This window comes from Macrobrachium nipponense, chromosome 4, assembly GCF_015104395.2.
Source record: "Macrobrachium nipponense isolate FS-2020 chromosome 4, ASM1510439v2, whole genome shotgun sequence".
Taxonomy (NCBI): Eukaryota; Metazoa; Arthropoda; class Malacostraca; order Decapoda; family Palaemonidae; genus Macrobrachium; species Macrobrachium nipponense.
Genome location: NC_061100.1, coordinates 13304230 through 13318569, shown reverse-complemented (window position 1 = coordinate 13318569; position 14340 = coordinate 13304230). Strand labels below are relative to the sequence as shown.

Here is a 14340-nt window from a genome sequence, read left to right as displayed (position 1 = left end):
GATTTTTTCTCCTTCAGTTGAAGTAATCGACGTGCATCGTAACAGAATTGAAGACTTTACATTGATTTTTGGAGGCGCCCTGTATCCGCCACAACTCCAATATCATTTATCCCGGTCCATCCGCAATACAATATTTACCCCAGAGGGATTAAATTTAGGGTCAAAATAGCCTTGTCGCCTATCCTATCACTGCCTTGAAAGGAAAAAAGATAAAAATAAAGTATATTGGCCTTGGGTGTGTTTTTGCTAAACTCCTTCCGAGTCCCAGCAGTTCAACGGCACCTCAATGTTGACATTGTTTCTTTGGCTTATGGGAGTGCAAAAGACCAAGGGTCCCTTTCTATGGTCTCCGTAGTCACTAAACATTGTTCTTCGGGAATATGTCAGATTGAAGTTCATTGTTGTGGTAATGGTTGCATTTTTCCATGAATTTTAAATGCATAAACATACACTTTTTTCCCCTGAAGGAAAAGGCAGTGGAAAAAATATTTGTTACTCATTGTTGTGGAAACGAACATGCGCTTTTTCCATGAATTTTAGATTTGTCAACACGCTTGTCTGGGAATGAGGTTGGTCTGTTTCAAATACAGGGAGTTCCGAAACTCCTCAGAATTTTTCCCCTTTTTTCTCTTATTTCTTTTCAATTAGCTCTTGTCCTTAACATGCAAATTACTTGCATCCAATTGACCATAATGAATTGTTTAGCCTAATTTATTTCACTCATATATCTAGATAAATTTTCATAATTAAAATCTTATTCGGCATCATGCAGACAAGCAACAAAAATACTGGAATAAAATGGGGCAAAATGATCTCATCTGAAGGTGAGACATAGAACATATAAAATGACTGTAATTCATGATTGGGAAGGTGGTGACATATAAAAATAATGGAAAACTACAGATATTAGGGTCTAATCCATAGTTTTCGAGGTCGCTGGGATGAATAGAGACACTCCCGATGGCCTTAAGTCCAAGTTCAGCCCCAATAGGAAAGGGGGGTTTGGTTGGGTGGTGAGAAGTGGTGAAATGTAAAATGTCAAAAATTCTGGGCAATGTAACTGAAGCAACAATCTTAACATAATAGGGGGGGAGAGAGAGTTTTCCTGGGCAGCACAGGGTTGGTCAGCTCTTACGTATATGTATGTATTTACAGTTTTCACATGCTACAAAGTCGCACACTACCTAGCACGGGTATAATGTATATACATTAATGACCTGTATGTGCAGTATTACGTTTCAAATGCATAATTGAAGATGTAATATTAAAGCAGTAATAATGCAGAGAGGAAAATATTTTTATGAATGTTTCATGTTCAAGAGTAAGAACGATTGAAATAGTAAATGAAATCTGCATGAGAAAATAATGTCAAATCAAAATACGAAAGCGTCAAATATTGTAGTATGCTAATGGGCATTACGGACACACATACACCCATATATATATATATAGACACTTATATAAACATGTATGCATTTTATATATATGTATAGATTAAATTATGTATGTAAACAGTTAAAGATTGATGATTTAGTGTGGTGTTTGCGTGTATGTGTGTCCTAGAGAGAGAGAGAGAGAGAGAGAGAGAGAGAGAGAGAGAGAGAGAGCATTTCCATTACAAAATAGTTTTACGTATTCTAGTCCTGTTTTAATAATTTGTTCCTTTTCTTCATCCGCCCTTCCCCCCCCCCTCTCTCTCTCTCGTTGAAAGAATGTTTGATATGTAATGGGAAGTCGTTATAGGTGTTCACATATTATTTTCTCACCCAGGTACAGCCATTTTTGCAAGTCCTTTTTTTAACCGATCTTGTAAAGATCTGATCTCGCTCACTTGAGTCGCAGATATAATATATATATATTATATATATATATAATATATATATATATATATATATATATATATATATATATATATATATATATATATATATTATATATATATATATACATACATATACACACACACAGCTCGTACTTGTAAAGATATATATATATATATATATATATATATATATATATATATATATACATATATATATACAGCTAGTATTAGTAAATTTATTTTTACTTCATTTACATTTTTAAATGTAATCAGGTCTTCCTTTCTTATTTGAGAGAGAGACAAGCTATATTATCTTTGTACTCTTGAATGTTTAACATATACATGCACACATACATACACAATGTATACACTAGTATATATTTGTATGTTTGTGTTTGTTGTTGTGTGTATGGTATGTGTGCATGGGCGCACGCGTATATTCTTTGGCGGATACGACTCGCTTGCTGCCATTTGGGTGGTTAAGGAAGATGGGGGAAGAGAGAAGGAAGGGGGAATGGACGCTGTAGGAGAAGCGAGGGGGGGGGGGGGGGGAAGGGGAGGGGAAGATCCGACGAAGAGGGCATCTCTTTAAGTATGAGGCTTTTGAGGAGGATTGGAGAAGTGTTACATTTTTAACAGCCGTTTCCCGCAGTGGAATTATATTCGCTCCTCTCTCTGTCTCCATCCCCATCGCCGAGAGACAGATAGTTAATATTAATCTCAAACTTTTGTGCCAGCGGTGGCCCTCCAACCACCGAATACTAAGTAAATAAAATGTGTAAAATAATTGAAGGAATGGATGGTTTATTGTGGCAAAACTTTTGGAACTGATTATAATATTGTCTTTGGCCGTCGACGAAAGTTAGATATTCTGGATGGCAGACTGCTGCTGCTGCTGCTGCTGCTGCTACTCCTGCTGAGGCAGTTCCTGCTGTCCCTCGGCCCTCCTGCTGCTTCTCCCGCTGCTGCTGCTGTTCCTCCTCCTCCTTCTACTGCTCCCGTTGGGGGAAAGGGGATGGGATGTGTGAAGGAGGGAAAGAGAGAGCATCCGTTTAAACTGTAAATATAATGTTTGGGAAATGTTTTTAATGAAAAACTGAATGTATTCCTCTCATCCGTCGGGAACTGGCTTCCTGCACAAAGGGAAGAGGTCGGAATTGTCAAGGAGGGATGTCGCTGTCTGGCTGAGATGATGTGTGAGGGATGCTGGGACCCGGGATGAGAAGGGAGAGTCCTCATATTAATTCATTTACGAGGATTTTTTTATCGTTTTTGTGGCAGTGACGATGGAGCCTTTAATGCAGAATAATTAGTTTAATCAGTGCACATACACTGAAAAAGGTTGAAGCGTTTGAGCTGAAGCGTTTGTAAAGTATATGTAGTGTATGTCGGATTGAAAGACAATTCTGGCGTATTTGAAAAGATGGTTCGGAATGTTAGGAGATGGTTCGGTCGTGTTGGAAATTAGGTGAAAAGATGGTATAGTTCGGAACTGCTACAGAGGGTAAAAGAAGATATAGAAAATGCTGGATAGTTGTACCCAAAGAAGTATTGGAAAGGAAGTTCCTTTGTAAGGGAGAGGGAAGCGGTTTCAGTGCATTGCTGATTGAGTTGAATATAGATTTTAGGCCAAAGGTCCAAGCACGGGGACCTATGAGATCATTCGGCGCTGGAATGGAAATTGACAGTAAAAGGTTTGAAAGGTGTTACAGGAGGAAAACCTCGCAGTTGCACTATAAATCAAGTGTTAGGAGAGGGTGGTAAGGAAGACGGAAGAGAATATGAAAGGAGCTACAGTAATAGAAACGAAAGTGGTTGCAGCTAGTGGCCGAGGGCGCGCTGCAAAGAACCTTAAGTAATGCCTACAGTGCACCGCATAAGGTCGACTGACGGCACTACCCCACCCCCTACGGGGGTTTCATGTAATGGGCTCATTCACAATATAGGAGTAGAAGTATGAATGCAGCGCTGACCATTGTGATTTTTTTCCCGGAGCCATCCCCTGTTATATTGTAACGACCGCCTTCGACCGTCACATTAATTTAAATATTTCCCAAATCAGGTTCTTTCACACCTTAATGATCCGGGCTACAGTGGTATATTTAGCAAAAAAAAAATACTCGAAAGCGCTAGATCACAGCAGTACAATAAGGAATACTCAAAGAGTGATAGAACGCACTAGAATATAAGCAAAATGTATTTATTATAAACTAGACCTTGTTAAATTAGACAGTCCTCGAAAAGCTGAATTTTCAGGGGTCGGATACACAGTCATTAACACACGGATATTACCATCATTCGCCTAACTTTCCGTCAAGAATTCAAAAGGGAAAGAAATTAGGGAGAGGTATGAATTTACCTGACACACCAGCATGTAAATATTGTCTATTTCTAGATAGTAAAAGAATAAAAATACCGAAGAGAAGCCTTAATCCTGTTCCAATAATTTATACAATATCTAATATTTACACTTATAATTGAATTGATGATATATACAAATCGATGCTGGCGAGGAGCAGCACTGAAGTAACGCAGCAATAAGGCTGTCCAAAGGGCACGAAGGAACACTGCACTCTGGCAGGGTGAGGACTGACATGCGTCAGTAGTGTCCCAAAGAAGAAAATGAATCATTCACCTACCCTTACTAAGTGTATAATAAATTGCAAGCCTTGTAACGACTCTGAAGGACAAGCACGGCAGCAGTAGTGGCGAGGGCGGAGTCCCAACATCACACCCGCAGGTAGGGCAGGTAAAAGCAGTGGGGAATTTCTGGGAGGTGCAGGAGCGTAACCAACGTACAAGGACAACGGCAAAGCACCACCAAGGCGCCACATAAAACAATCCCAAAGATACTGCCAACGTAATGCCGCAGGTAAAAGCCGATCACTCTCCCTCGTGCTCACTCAAAAGGTTCCCACAATATATGCGAGAACGAGATAAGGAGCGAGCCATCGAACGACCAAAACATTAAAAAAAGAAAAGAAAAAGAAAAAAAGAAAAAATCATGGGCGAGGTACCAATTAAACACACAGCAACCCATGGGGGGTGGGGGGGGGGGGTGGGGGGAAGACTCCAAATAAGTTCCACATGACTGAGCAAAACAAACAAAACTACGTTAAAGTCAAGAATAAATTTAAATTACGAATGATTTGCATGCAATTATTACAATATGTATGATGTAGGTATGTATGTGTGCTTGTGTGTATAAGAATTGATGTCTGTCTTATCCTAAATGGCAAATTGGTTCGCCTCCTTCTAAGACCAGAATTAGGTTTTAATGATTGGCTGACCGTTAGTGTTACCATCAATCTGTGAAATCAGGATGGCCAGACAACTTTCGTGATTTTGTATCTAAATATGAAAGTTTATTTTTGCCTCATATCTTGTAAATTACAAGACTACTATTTTGGTTTCGTCTGTATCCTTAGACGCTTTCTAAAGCGTTTTTTTTTTTAATGGGAATTTGGCATACTGTACTTTTTGTAGAGGCGATGCTCCAGTGTTTGTGAGTGATTGGGTATTTGTGCTAGGAACCAAGTAGGAAAGCTCGTTTGTTTCCTTTGTTTGGTAACCTCCTGACAGTCGGTTTCCGCTTTATAAATGATTTTCAATTATAGCAAGACAAACTATGAGATGAAGAAATTATATGCAAGGAATAGATCTTTTTATTCTCTACTTAAGCTGTATTCTTATTTGATACTCCAGAGTTGCTGTACATCATTCAAGTTAGGTTATAGTATATGCTCTTTATTTTGAGGACGTCTCTATAGCTCAGCGCATTAAAGAAACTGATATAAATATATTGGAAACCCAGTTCATTTATAACATTATCGAAGAGATACAGTAGTGTTTTATTAGGGTGAATATGCCTTCATTAAGAATAGATCCTGCCCATTTATAGCGGTTTTTAGCTCGTTTTCAACCTGCGAGACGCAAAGACGTTCATTATATATATATATATATATATATATATATATATATATATATATATATATATATATATATATATATATAGTGTGTTTGTGTGTTTGTATGAGTTCTAAGACATGTGGACGTGCCAAGTATTTTGAGTGCAAGAAATCGGCTTAGTAGCCAACAAAATGCGGTAGGTATGTTTTCTGTGTGAAGTATGGGTAGGTCATTGTCATGCGTACGAAGGGTTGGTCTTTTCTTTAGTTATCGGTGACGAAAATTATACCTTTGGATTATAGGATACCTTTGTGTTCTCTCTCATAAGTGAAATGGGTCGACTAATTTAGTCTGGTTTATAAAAACCAAACTGGTTTTTATAAACTGCTGCTGATTTCGTGGCTCAGAAGACCAACCTTTAATGAATGGTAAAACGCATTTAATAAAGTTGTACCGATTCCCACGAGCATCAGGCAACGCCAGATTGACGCATTTGTACCTGATATACTCACCACTTGATATTGTCCCTGTTTGGACCTTTGCAGTTCTTAACTTACAGATAAACATATTTTTATCAAATGCCCCAGTTAATGTAGACAGTGGCTAATTCAACTACCAAGTCGTGGTTTACACCTTTATTACAGTGGCTAATTCAACTCCCAAGCTGTGCTTTACACCTTTATTAACTCATTTGTTAAATTACTGTTCCTTTGTAGCTGACTATAAGCTCCATGAAATTTTGTGAGATATATTATATAAGGAGTTTATTTCCCACTTTAAGAGGCGGAATAGGGTAGGTATTCGTGAATATAGATTAAAACTTCAGCAGTATAATTTCCAAGATTTCGAGAGAGTAATTTTGAATTGGGTTTCAAAATCTAAAATAGCCGACGAGCGGTCATTGAAATGAGACTAAAACTGCAACTATGAAGTAATTGTACGGGAGATATTTCTTGAGCAGTTTTGAAAAACAAGATAAAAAAAATATACCACGCGCGCGCGCGCACACACATATGGTGCCTTTGATGGTTGATTAAATTTTTTTTTTTTTTTTTACGTGTATACAGCAAATTTATCATTCACCAATCACGTGCATGCGCAGATCTATCAGCAGTATGTTGCCCTGTGCGGATTTTTTTTTCTTAATTTTGCTTAGGTCTTTAATGAATGAAAACATTTCTTCTGGAAAGCAGTGAGAAAGTCAATACTTTTTTTCTTGAGTATTCACTTTATTGATTGAGTATAGTGCACGAAAAATAATCTTTATACATGTGTAAATAATTCCGAAACTATTGGCACTTAGTGAATTATCACTTGCACCTCACTGCAGTTGTACCTGAGCCTCATCGTCGTCAGAAATCTCGAAAATGTTGTCAGATTAAGTTCAGACAGTTTCGAAAGTAAATTCGTTTTAAGTAAAATATGAAGAATTTTCTAGTATGCTAAATTTTCTTGTCTACCTGTAAAATAGTCATTGCGTCAGAATAATCATACGGATATTGTTCAGTTCTTTATTTAATGCAAAAAACTTATATACGTGTAATAGAATGAAAAATTGTCTTTTTCGCAACCGTAAATACATTTCTGAAACTAAGTCTAAGTTATTTCTTGAATGAGCCTCCATAATAATAGTTGTAATAAAAACTAAAAATCAGCATACGGAGGTCCACTTAATTACCGTATGGTAATTTCCCTGTCTGTAAGTTCTCAAGTATCGTACGGTCCAAAGAAGCATACTTACGCTTCCTTATTCGTTTTTTCTTTTCCCCTCACACTGGCCGGTGGCCGTTTTGCGGTCGATGTCACACATTTTAGCTCACGTGATCTGAAAACTCAAGCGAGCTTTTCTGATCAAAAGTTTTTTAGGCTTATGTCTGTGTGTGTGTGTGTGTGTGTATGAACAAAGTTAAAGCCACAAGGGAAAGCGAAACAATTGAGGTACTAAGTATTTTCGTCTTATTTTCAAGACATGGTCACAGCAACTAAAGATATACGGAGACGAGGGCGTATGCTCGTATGTATGGTAGGTATAAGTCCTTAGGTAATACAAACATTTCGGGAGGTCACAGAACGGTCAACGGATTAACATCGAATTCTACCTATTGGTAATACTCTTTATTCTTTCTTTGAAATCCTTTTGGAACGTGTGTTTTATTACAAGAAAATAATCCTTGGATTAAATTAAGGCTGAAGTTAGGTATGCATGTATGTATTTATGTCCAGTGAAATAACTTATACGGAATAACTCAATAAATTTCAGTCATACATGGCAGAAAGCTTCCTGGATAAAGGAGATTCAGATTCGTCCAAACGAGGACCACTCCTGCATACAAGGAGAGGTACTACTTAATAGACAGGGGAAACAGGGCCAGGATGCAAGCACAACTAAACCTACACTATTTAAGGAAGCAGTAGTTTAGATTTAGTTGTGCTTGCATCCTGGCCCCCGACCCGGAAGGGGGCGCAGAGTGGTCTAAAATGTTATGTATCAATGTGTAGAACTTGTGTAAATATACTTAAGGCAAAGTGACTCAGATAAGCAGTGAGATTCAAGGGCTCCTTTTAATATTTTAGGCTTGAAAATTTGTCATTGGGATTAGTGAAAGAATGATGGAGGATTGCTAGCTACGGTCTTTCAAAAATACATGCGTATATATAAATATTATATATAATATATATATTATATATATTTTATATATATAATAATATAATTATATTTGTATATATTATATATATATAGATCATATAGATATATTATATATGATATATATATATAGATCTATATTGATATAGATTATATAGATAGAGAGAGATATATATTTATATAGATATATATATACATATATATATATAATATATATATATATATATTATATAGATCTATATATCTATATATAGGTAATATATATTATATATATATTTAGATATATATAATATATACATATATATATATATATAATATATATATATATATATATATATATATATATATATATATATATATATATGCATGTATTTTTATTTAGTGGCGGCAGTATCTGAAAAATAAATTGTAAATGAAATATAACACAAATGACATTAGGTTGAGTAGTCGAGCGACAATTACATAAACTTGGGTGATAACCGTCGGTGAGTGTTCTGCTGATCGTAAAATAAAGCTTCGAACTGTAGATAAGCGGCAGCTTACTTTCATGACATTATTCTAGTATATTATCAATGAACTGGTGTTGTATGCCTTGTATCCTTTTGATGTAAATGTCTACTGTATGACGTCCTCCCCGGAGACAATATTCGGCAAATGTACGCGTCCCTCCCCCTTCTTTTCCGTTTCCAAGAGGTAAAAACGATTAGATCACTGCCCTCTTGACACTTGACTACAGCACCGAATGAAATATTCGTAGAACGCCGTGTTTCCTCCTCTGCCACAATGCATTGATTATCGGTACTTATAGAGCACGTCAGGGTTTTACTCTTCGTCCCATTTTTATATATAAAATTTGGTTCATTATTCAGATCTACATTGTGAATTCGCTACTCGATATTAATTAAGAAACTTCTGTCATTTTTTTTCGTACCTTTAAAAGGGATTGAGTCCGTATGCAGACTAGAAAATGTCATTCTTTGTATTTTAAATGAAAATGAAGGGATATTTACTATTGCTTCGATTGCTGTTTTTCATGCTTTATTGCTAATATATTTTAGATTGTCAAATTCATCATAATTAGAACCCTCTCCTCCTTTTTTTTTGACGTTTTCGTCATTTACGTCAGTTTGAAATAAGGCCATTGAATATTGTCCTATTTTACCATCCGAAAGAAAATATGGGTTTCTTGCAAATGTTATATTTTGTCGCTTCCTTCAAGTACGCTTTAGGATAATTTATTTTTCTAACCGCGCGAGCTGGAATCCCATCTGGAAAGAAGAAATTCGTCTTGCTTTTCGGATTTCAAGCATTTCATTAGAAATGGATTTGAAAAGGAGAAGTTAGAACATTTCAGCCAAGACAGGGCAGAGGACTAGTAAATGAGAATTACACTTTAAATATGTCTATAATATTTATTTTCATGGCATGGTGCCGTTTATTCCGTCCCTGTAAATATAGTACAGATAACTGGATAACTATCATCAAATTTTCGCTCTTGTTTTTGCAGGCCGGCTGTGATGCTCAGCGCGCCGTGCAGGATCTTTCCCAAAGTAAGTACTCTTGATTTTTTATTCATGAATCACGCACATTACAAATAACCGACGACGCGGATGTTTTGAGAATTTTGGATTTCGAAGAAAGCTATTTCATTTCACGAAATGCGCAATTTTTTTTAACTGTCAATAGATTTAATTCCTAAATTGCTAAAGTGTTTGGTTACTTCTTACGAGAATGAATGATTTCGATGAATAAATTAATTTACAGACCCAAACAGAAAATAGACTGAATTCCGGAATTGCCGTAGTGCAGTGATTGATATTATCTTTCCCGTAACAAGTATATTTCCACTGATTAAATTCCTACATTTCGTGAGTACTGAGTAACGAAAAAAAAAAAAAAAAGTCTCTGCGAGATTTTGACGATTTACTGTCATAAAGATACGAGCAGATCCACTTTATCGGGGGAGGGATTGCCCATGCAACGCCAGATGATTTCTAATCAATCAGACAATCCCCTTTTAAGAAAGTGTGCGCCAAGCAGTTCCTGCTAATTGCGTTATCGGCAAGACGGAAATTTTTTTCAGCCGACGCACAATGCTGTTATTGGTTCAGGAAGCCGTTTCCTCTAAAGAAGATAATGGGTGAGATTGTAGTTTCTTTCGTATGTTTAATTCAGGCCTTCAGCTGGATGTTGTTTCTTAATTATATAAATTATATTTTCCTGGTCTTGTCTCAGTTGTGTGGCTATAGATCTTATACCGGGTGGAGTTTTTACATACGCGTTTTAAGTTTGTATTGAAATATTGAGATGTGATTCGGATATGATAACATTTCCGTTGTCACATATTGAAAGTTTTAAATAAGGGGAGCATTATTGTAAGCTTAATTTTTCTGGTTTTATCCCCCATCAATTGATTATGAAATTTGCCTTCTAAAGTACGTACAAAGAGTATTTCATAATTGATTTCCATGAATGCTTTCGAGTACGAATTGTTATTTCAATTTTATTTAATATTAACTGAGAATAACACACACACACACAACATATATATATATATATATATATATATATATATATATATATATATATGAATGTACTTATATTTATTAGATATACACGCAAACACATATACTCTAATTGTTGTGATCTTTGAAACTGAAGGTAAACTGCTTGTACCTCGTGCACTTTTTATCGTTTTGAGATTAAAAAAAGGCCGGTCTTTCTTATCTATCCGAGCTTATCGTCTGTACCTTAAGTATGGCGTTCACCTCTTACATTTCATCAGTGATAAGAGTTCTGCTGTTACTACGGCAGGTGTTGTTACTGAATTCGTAAGGCTTTGTTGCAGCAGCAAACTTAATATCCACAGGAAATTGTGTGCTTGCATATTCACGCCTCTACGAACACACGTAATCTTTTTACAACTTGCCAGTAGTTTAAGTTAGAAATAAGTCCTTTTATCTCATACATAGGTAGACATTTGTGTTCACCGGGCACGAGCGAGAGAGAGAGAGAGAGAGAGAGAGAGAGAGAGAGAGAGAGAGAGATTTAGTGTCTTTGTGTGGATGACCTTAGACTTTGTGACAGGTTTTCTCTATCAATTAATCAGTTACTCATTTCGCACGTAGAGGTTGGTTGGAGGGCTTGTTGAACAGTGAGTTTCTCTCTCTCTCTCTCTCTCTCTCTCTCTCTCTCTCTCTCTCTCTCTCTCTCTCGTACTGATTACACGTCCACGTAAAGCGACATGCAATAAAACTAATCATTTTATGAGAACTATGGGGTCATTAAGTGCTCTTTATTTACCACTTTTCAAGTTTCTTAAAACTTCAGTTGATTTATTACAAACATATATACACTAGTAAGAATATCGTACACAAACATATGCATACCAGGTACGGACGCATAAATGCGTCTTATTCTGGAGGCAGGGTGTACTAGGGCTAACTAGATCTAATGTTCAGCGTCACGAAGATCCCGTAGCAATCTCCCCAGACTTAAAATTCCTGGCTAACGTTTATGTTGTTTAACTTTCATCAATTAATATAGCAGATAGAGACAAAATGGTCCAGAGCGTATTTACCTTGTAGTAAGGCAATTTCGGTGCGTAGTAATTGTTTTAGAAAAAAGCCAACATATACAACATAAGAGGAAAAGTTGCAGTAATTTGGCCGCGAGCGGAGGCGTCCCTCAGAAGAGGTGGTTAAGTAGAAAAGTTGGTCGGGACGGAAGAGGCAACTCCGCAGTCCCTTTCTAAATATCTTCGTCCTCTTAATAAGGGTTTAAGTGTTGCATAGCATCGCTCAATGGAGTTTCCTGTTTTTTTTATTATTTTCGTTTTTATTGCACTTTTATTTTGTTAAATTCCGTGGACGGTTCAACTCTGGGTTTTAATTAAAAAGAGGCCTTTTCAACGGTGGGTCCTGTGATGTATTGGAATAAGGGCGTGTTATTTCCGTAGAGTTCATTAATGTTAAGCCGCCTCCTTTCTCCGTCTTCGTCCTTCCCAGGCGTCACACAAAAGGCAGAAAATTTATCGAAGTGACATCGGCGAAAAGACTCTTCCTCCAAATTAAAAAGTCAGGTCCCACTAATTACCTGTTTATTCTGAAAAGTAATTTGCTGATGAACTTGTTACGACTGTATAATGAGGCCAGAGACACTATTAGAGAATTAAAATTGTAATTGTTATTTAATGACATCGCTATTTTTTTCGGCTTAGTTTATATGTTTTAAAACCCGAGGGCGCGTCGAAGGAGAAGCGACCCTATTGCCTTGTTGCACAGGGCGGAGGCTTTATGATTTAATTGATATAAAAGAGAGCCTCGCCGAATGGTGAGTTGGCAAATCTGTGTAGTTTTGCTGTCTTAATTATTTTACGCAGGTTGTAATAGCTCTCAGTCACGGGCCATTAGGCTCATATTTTATTGTTTTGGTACCATTAGAAAAAATGTAATTATCTTTTTGGGCGAAATTCTCTCTTTTCATAATGAGGCTCACCGGTATATGAAGGAGCTGCGAATATGATCTCATACACAAATGAGATTTCTTGATGAGCATCACATCTCGTCTCATTAATTTTCATAAATAAACACCGATTCGCTTCTGTGACTGGAGGTCGAACTCTTCTCCCATTTTCTGATTCGTCGGTGCTTCAGCTTAGAGGGAAATGAGCTCTTCAGAAATCACAGTGAAAATGAAATTGATCTTCTTTCCTCGCTGTGCTCTAAATGTTGACTTGCTTACGTTAATACGTTTGTGATTTTGTATTTACGTATTTAAAGTTTTACGTAATGATGATTCATATTTAGATGTTTTCAGGTTAGTAGACTGATGAGTTGTGACGGGAATTTTATTCATTTAGTAACTGACATAACTGTTTGCTCCTTTTGTTAGCTTTGATTATTTCTTTATTTTGAAAATGAATTTTCTGTTATATTAGATGTATGATTTTATTAATCTTGTTTGCTTTCCCTTTTAACGCTGGTTTATGGTAAATAGCTTTGTATAATTTAAACAAGTGTCAGTTTAATGTTTTGAAATACATAGAAATGGGACTGGCTATTTTGTCATGTATTTATTAATGCTAATAACTTTCAGTCCATATGTTCTTTTACCAGTAGTATCTTTGTTGTTCGGGTATTCTGTATCAAGTTCTCTTGGCCATTGCTCAGAAGAGGTTATTTTTCTTGGAAGAAAACTTGAGAGATATTTTTCCTTAATGTATGAGTGATATGAAAAAAAAATTGAATAACCAATCTATGAGATATATTTTGAATTATACGCCAGTTGCTAAATTTACATAGTTTGGTGTATATTGTGTGGAAAGCCGTCCGTTCTTTCCTTTGGAGACATTTTCTTCTCTCTTTAACCTTTGAATAGTTTGGGTCAGGTAGGGGACTTCAGTTTCTCTCTCTCTCTCTCTCTCTCTCTCTCTCTCTCTCTCTCTCTGTTATCGGTAATAATACATTTGAAAATCCTTTAAATTTTTCACAATTTATTCCTTTCCAGTAAAATGAATAGATTTCGTTAAAACATTTAGAAATCAAGCTCCTTCATGTGAGTTATTCTCATGTCTCCTTAATGTAGATCTCCCTGCTGAACAGTGACGCTTATAGTACGTGGACGTATTCTTAGAATCGAATAACAAAACTATTTTTTCCCTGTCAGCGGTATGGCGCTAAAGACCAATTGCTTTTCTGAGATTACGCCTAAATTTTCCACATTTCTACAATTCGATTTTGCCCAATATTTCAACACGAAGTGTGAGCACTTTCTTTCTGACAGAGTTTGTTTTTCTCAACATGCAAGACCTTAATGTTTTCGCTATAGGGAACATATAATAGGTTTCTACACTTATTTTCCCCGAATGATGCCTGCATGTGAACATCCAAGTAGCGAAAATGGTTAGATTAAAGTAGGGGTAATCATAAACATTTTCCCATATCATTGCATTCTGTGGTAATAG

At 36.4% G+C, this 14340-nt stretch overlaps 1 protein-coding gene across 4 annotated transcripts in view; it reads left to right on the top strand.

The window, feature by feature from the left end:
* Positions 1-14340, top strand: part of LOC135211558 (uncharacterized) — a 488168-nt gene that overhangs the window by 57177 nt on the left and 416651 nt on the right. For all 4 annotated transcript variants that reach the window (XR_010313663.1, XM_064244857.1, XM_064244858.1 and 1 more), the window contains one exon: positions 9883-9925. Coding sequence is in view for 3 of the 4 variants with exons in the window: in XM_064244857.1 (XP_064100927.1) it covers positions 9883-9925 (43 nt within the window). In the remaining variant the exon portion in view is untranslated. The remainder of the gene's footprint in view (positions 1-9882; positions 9926-14340) is intronic.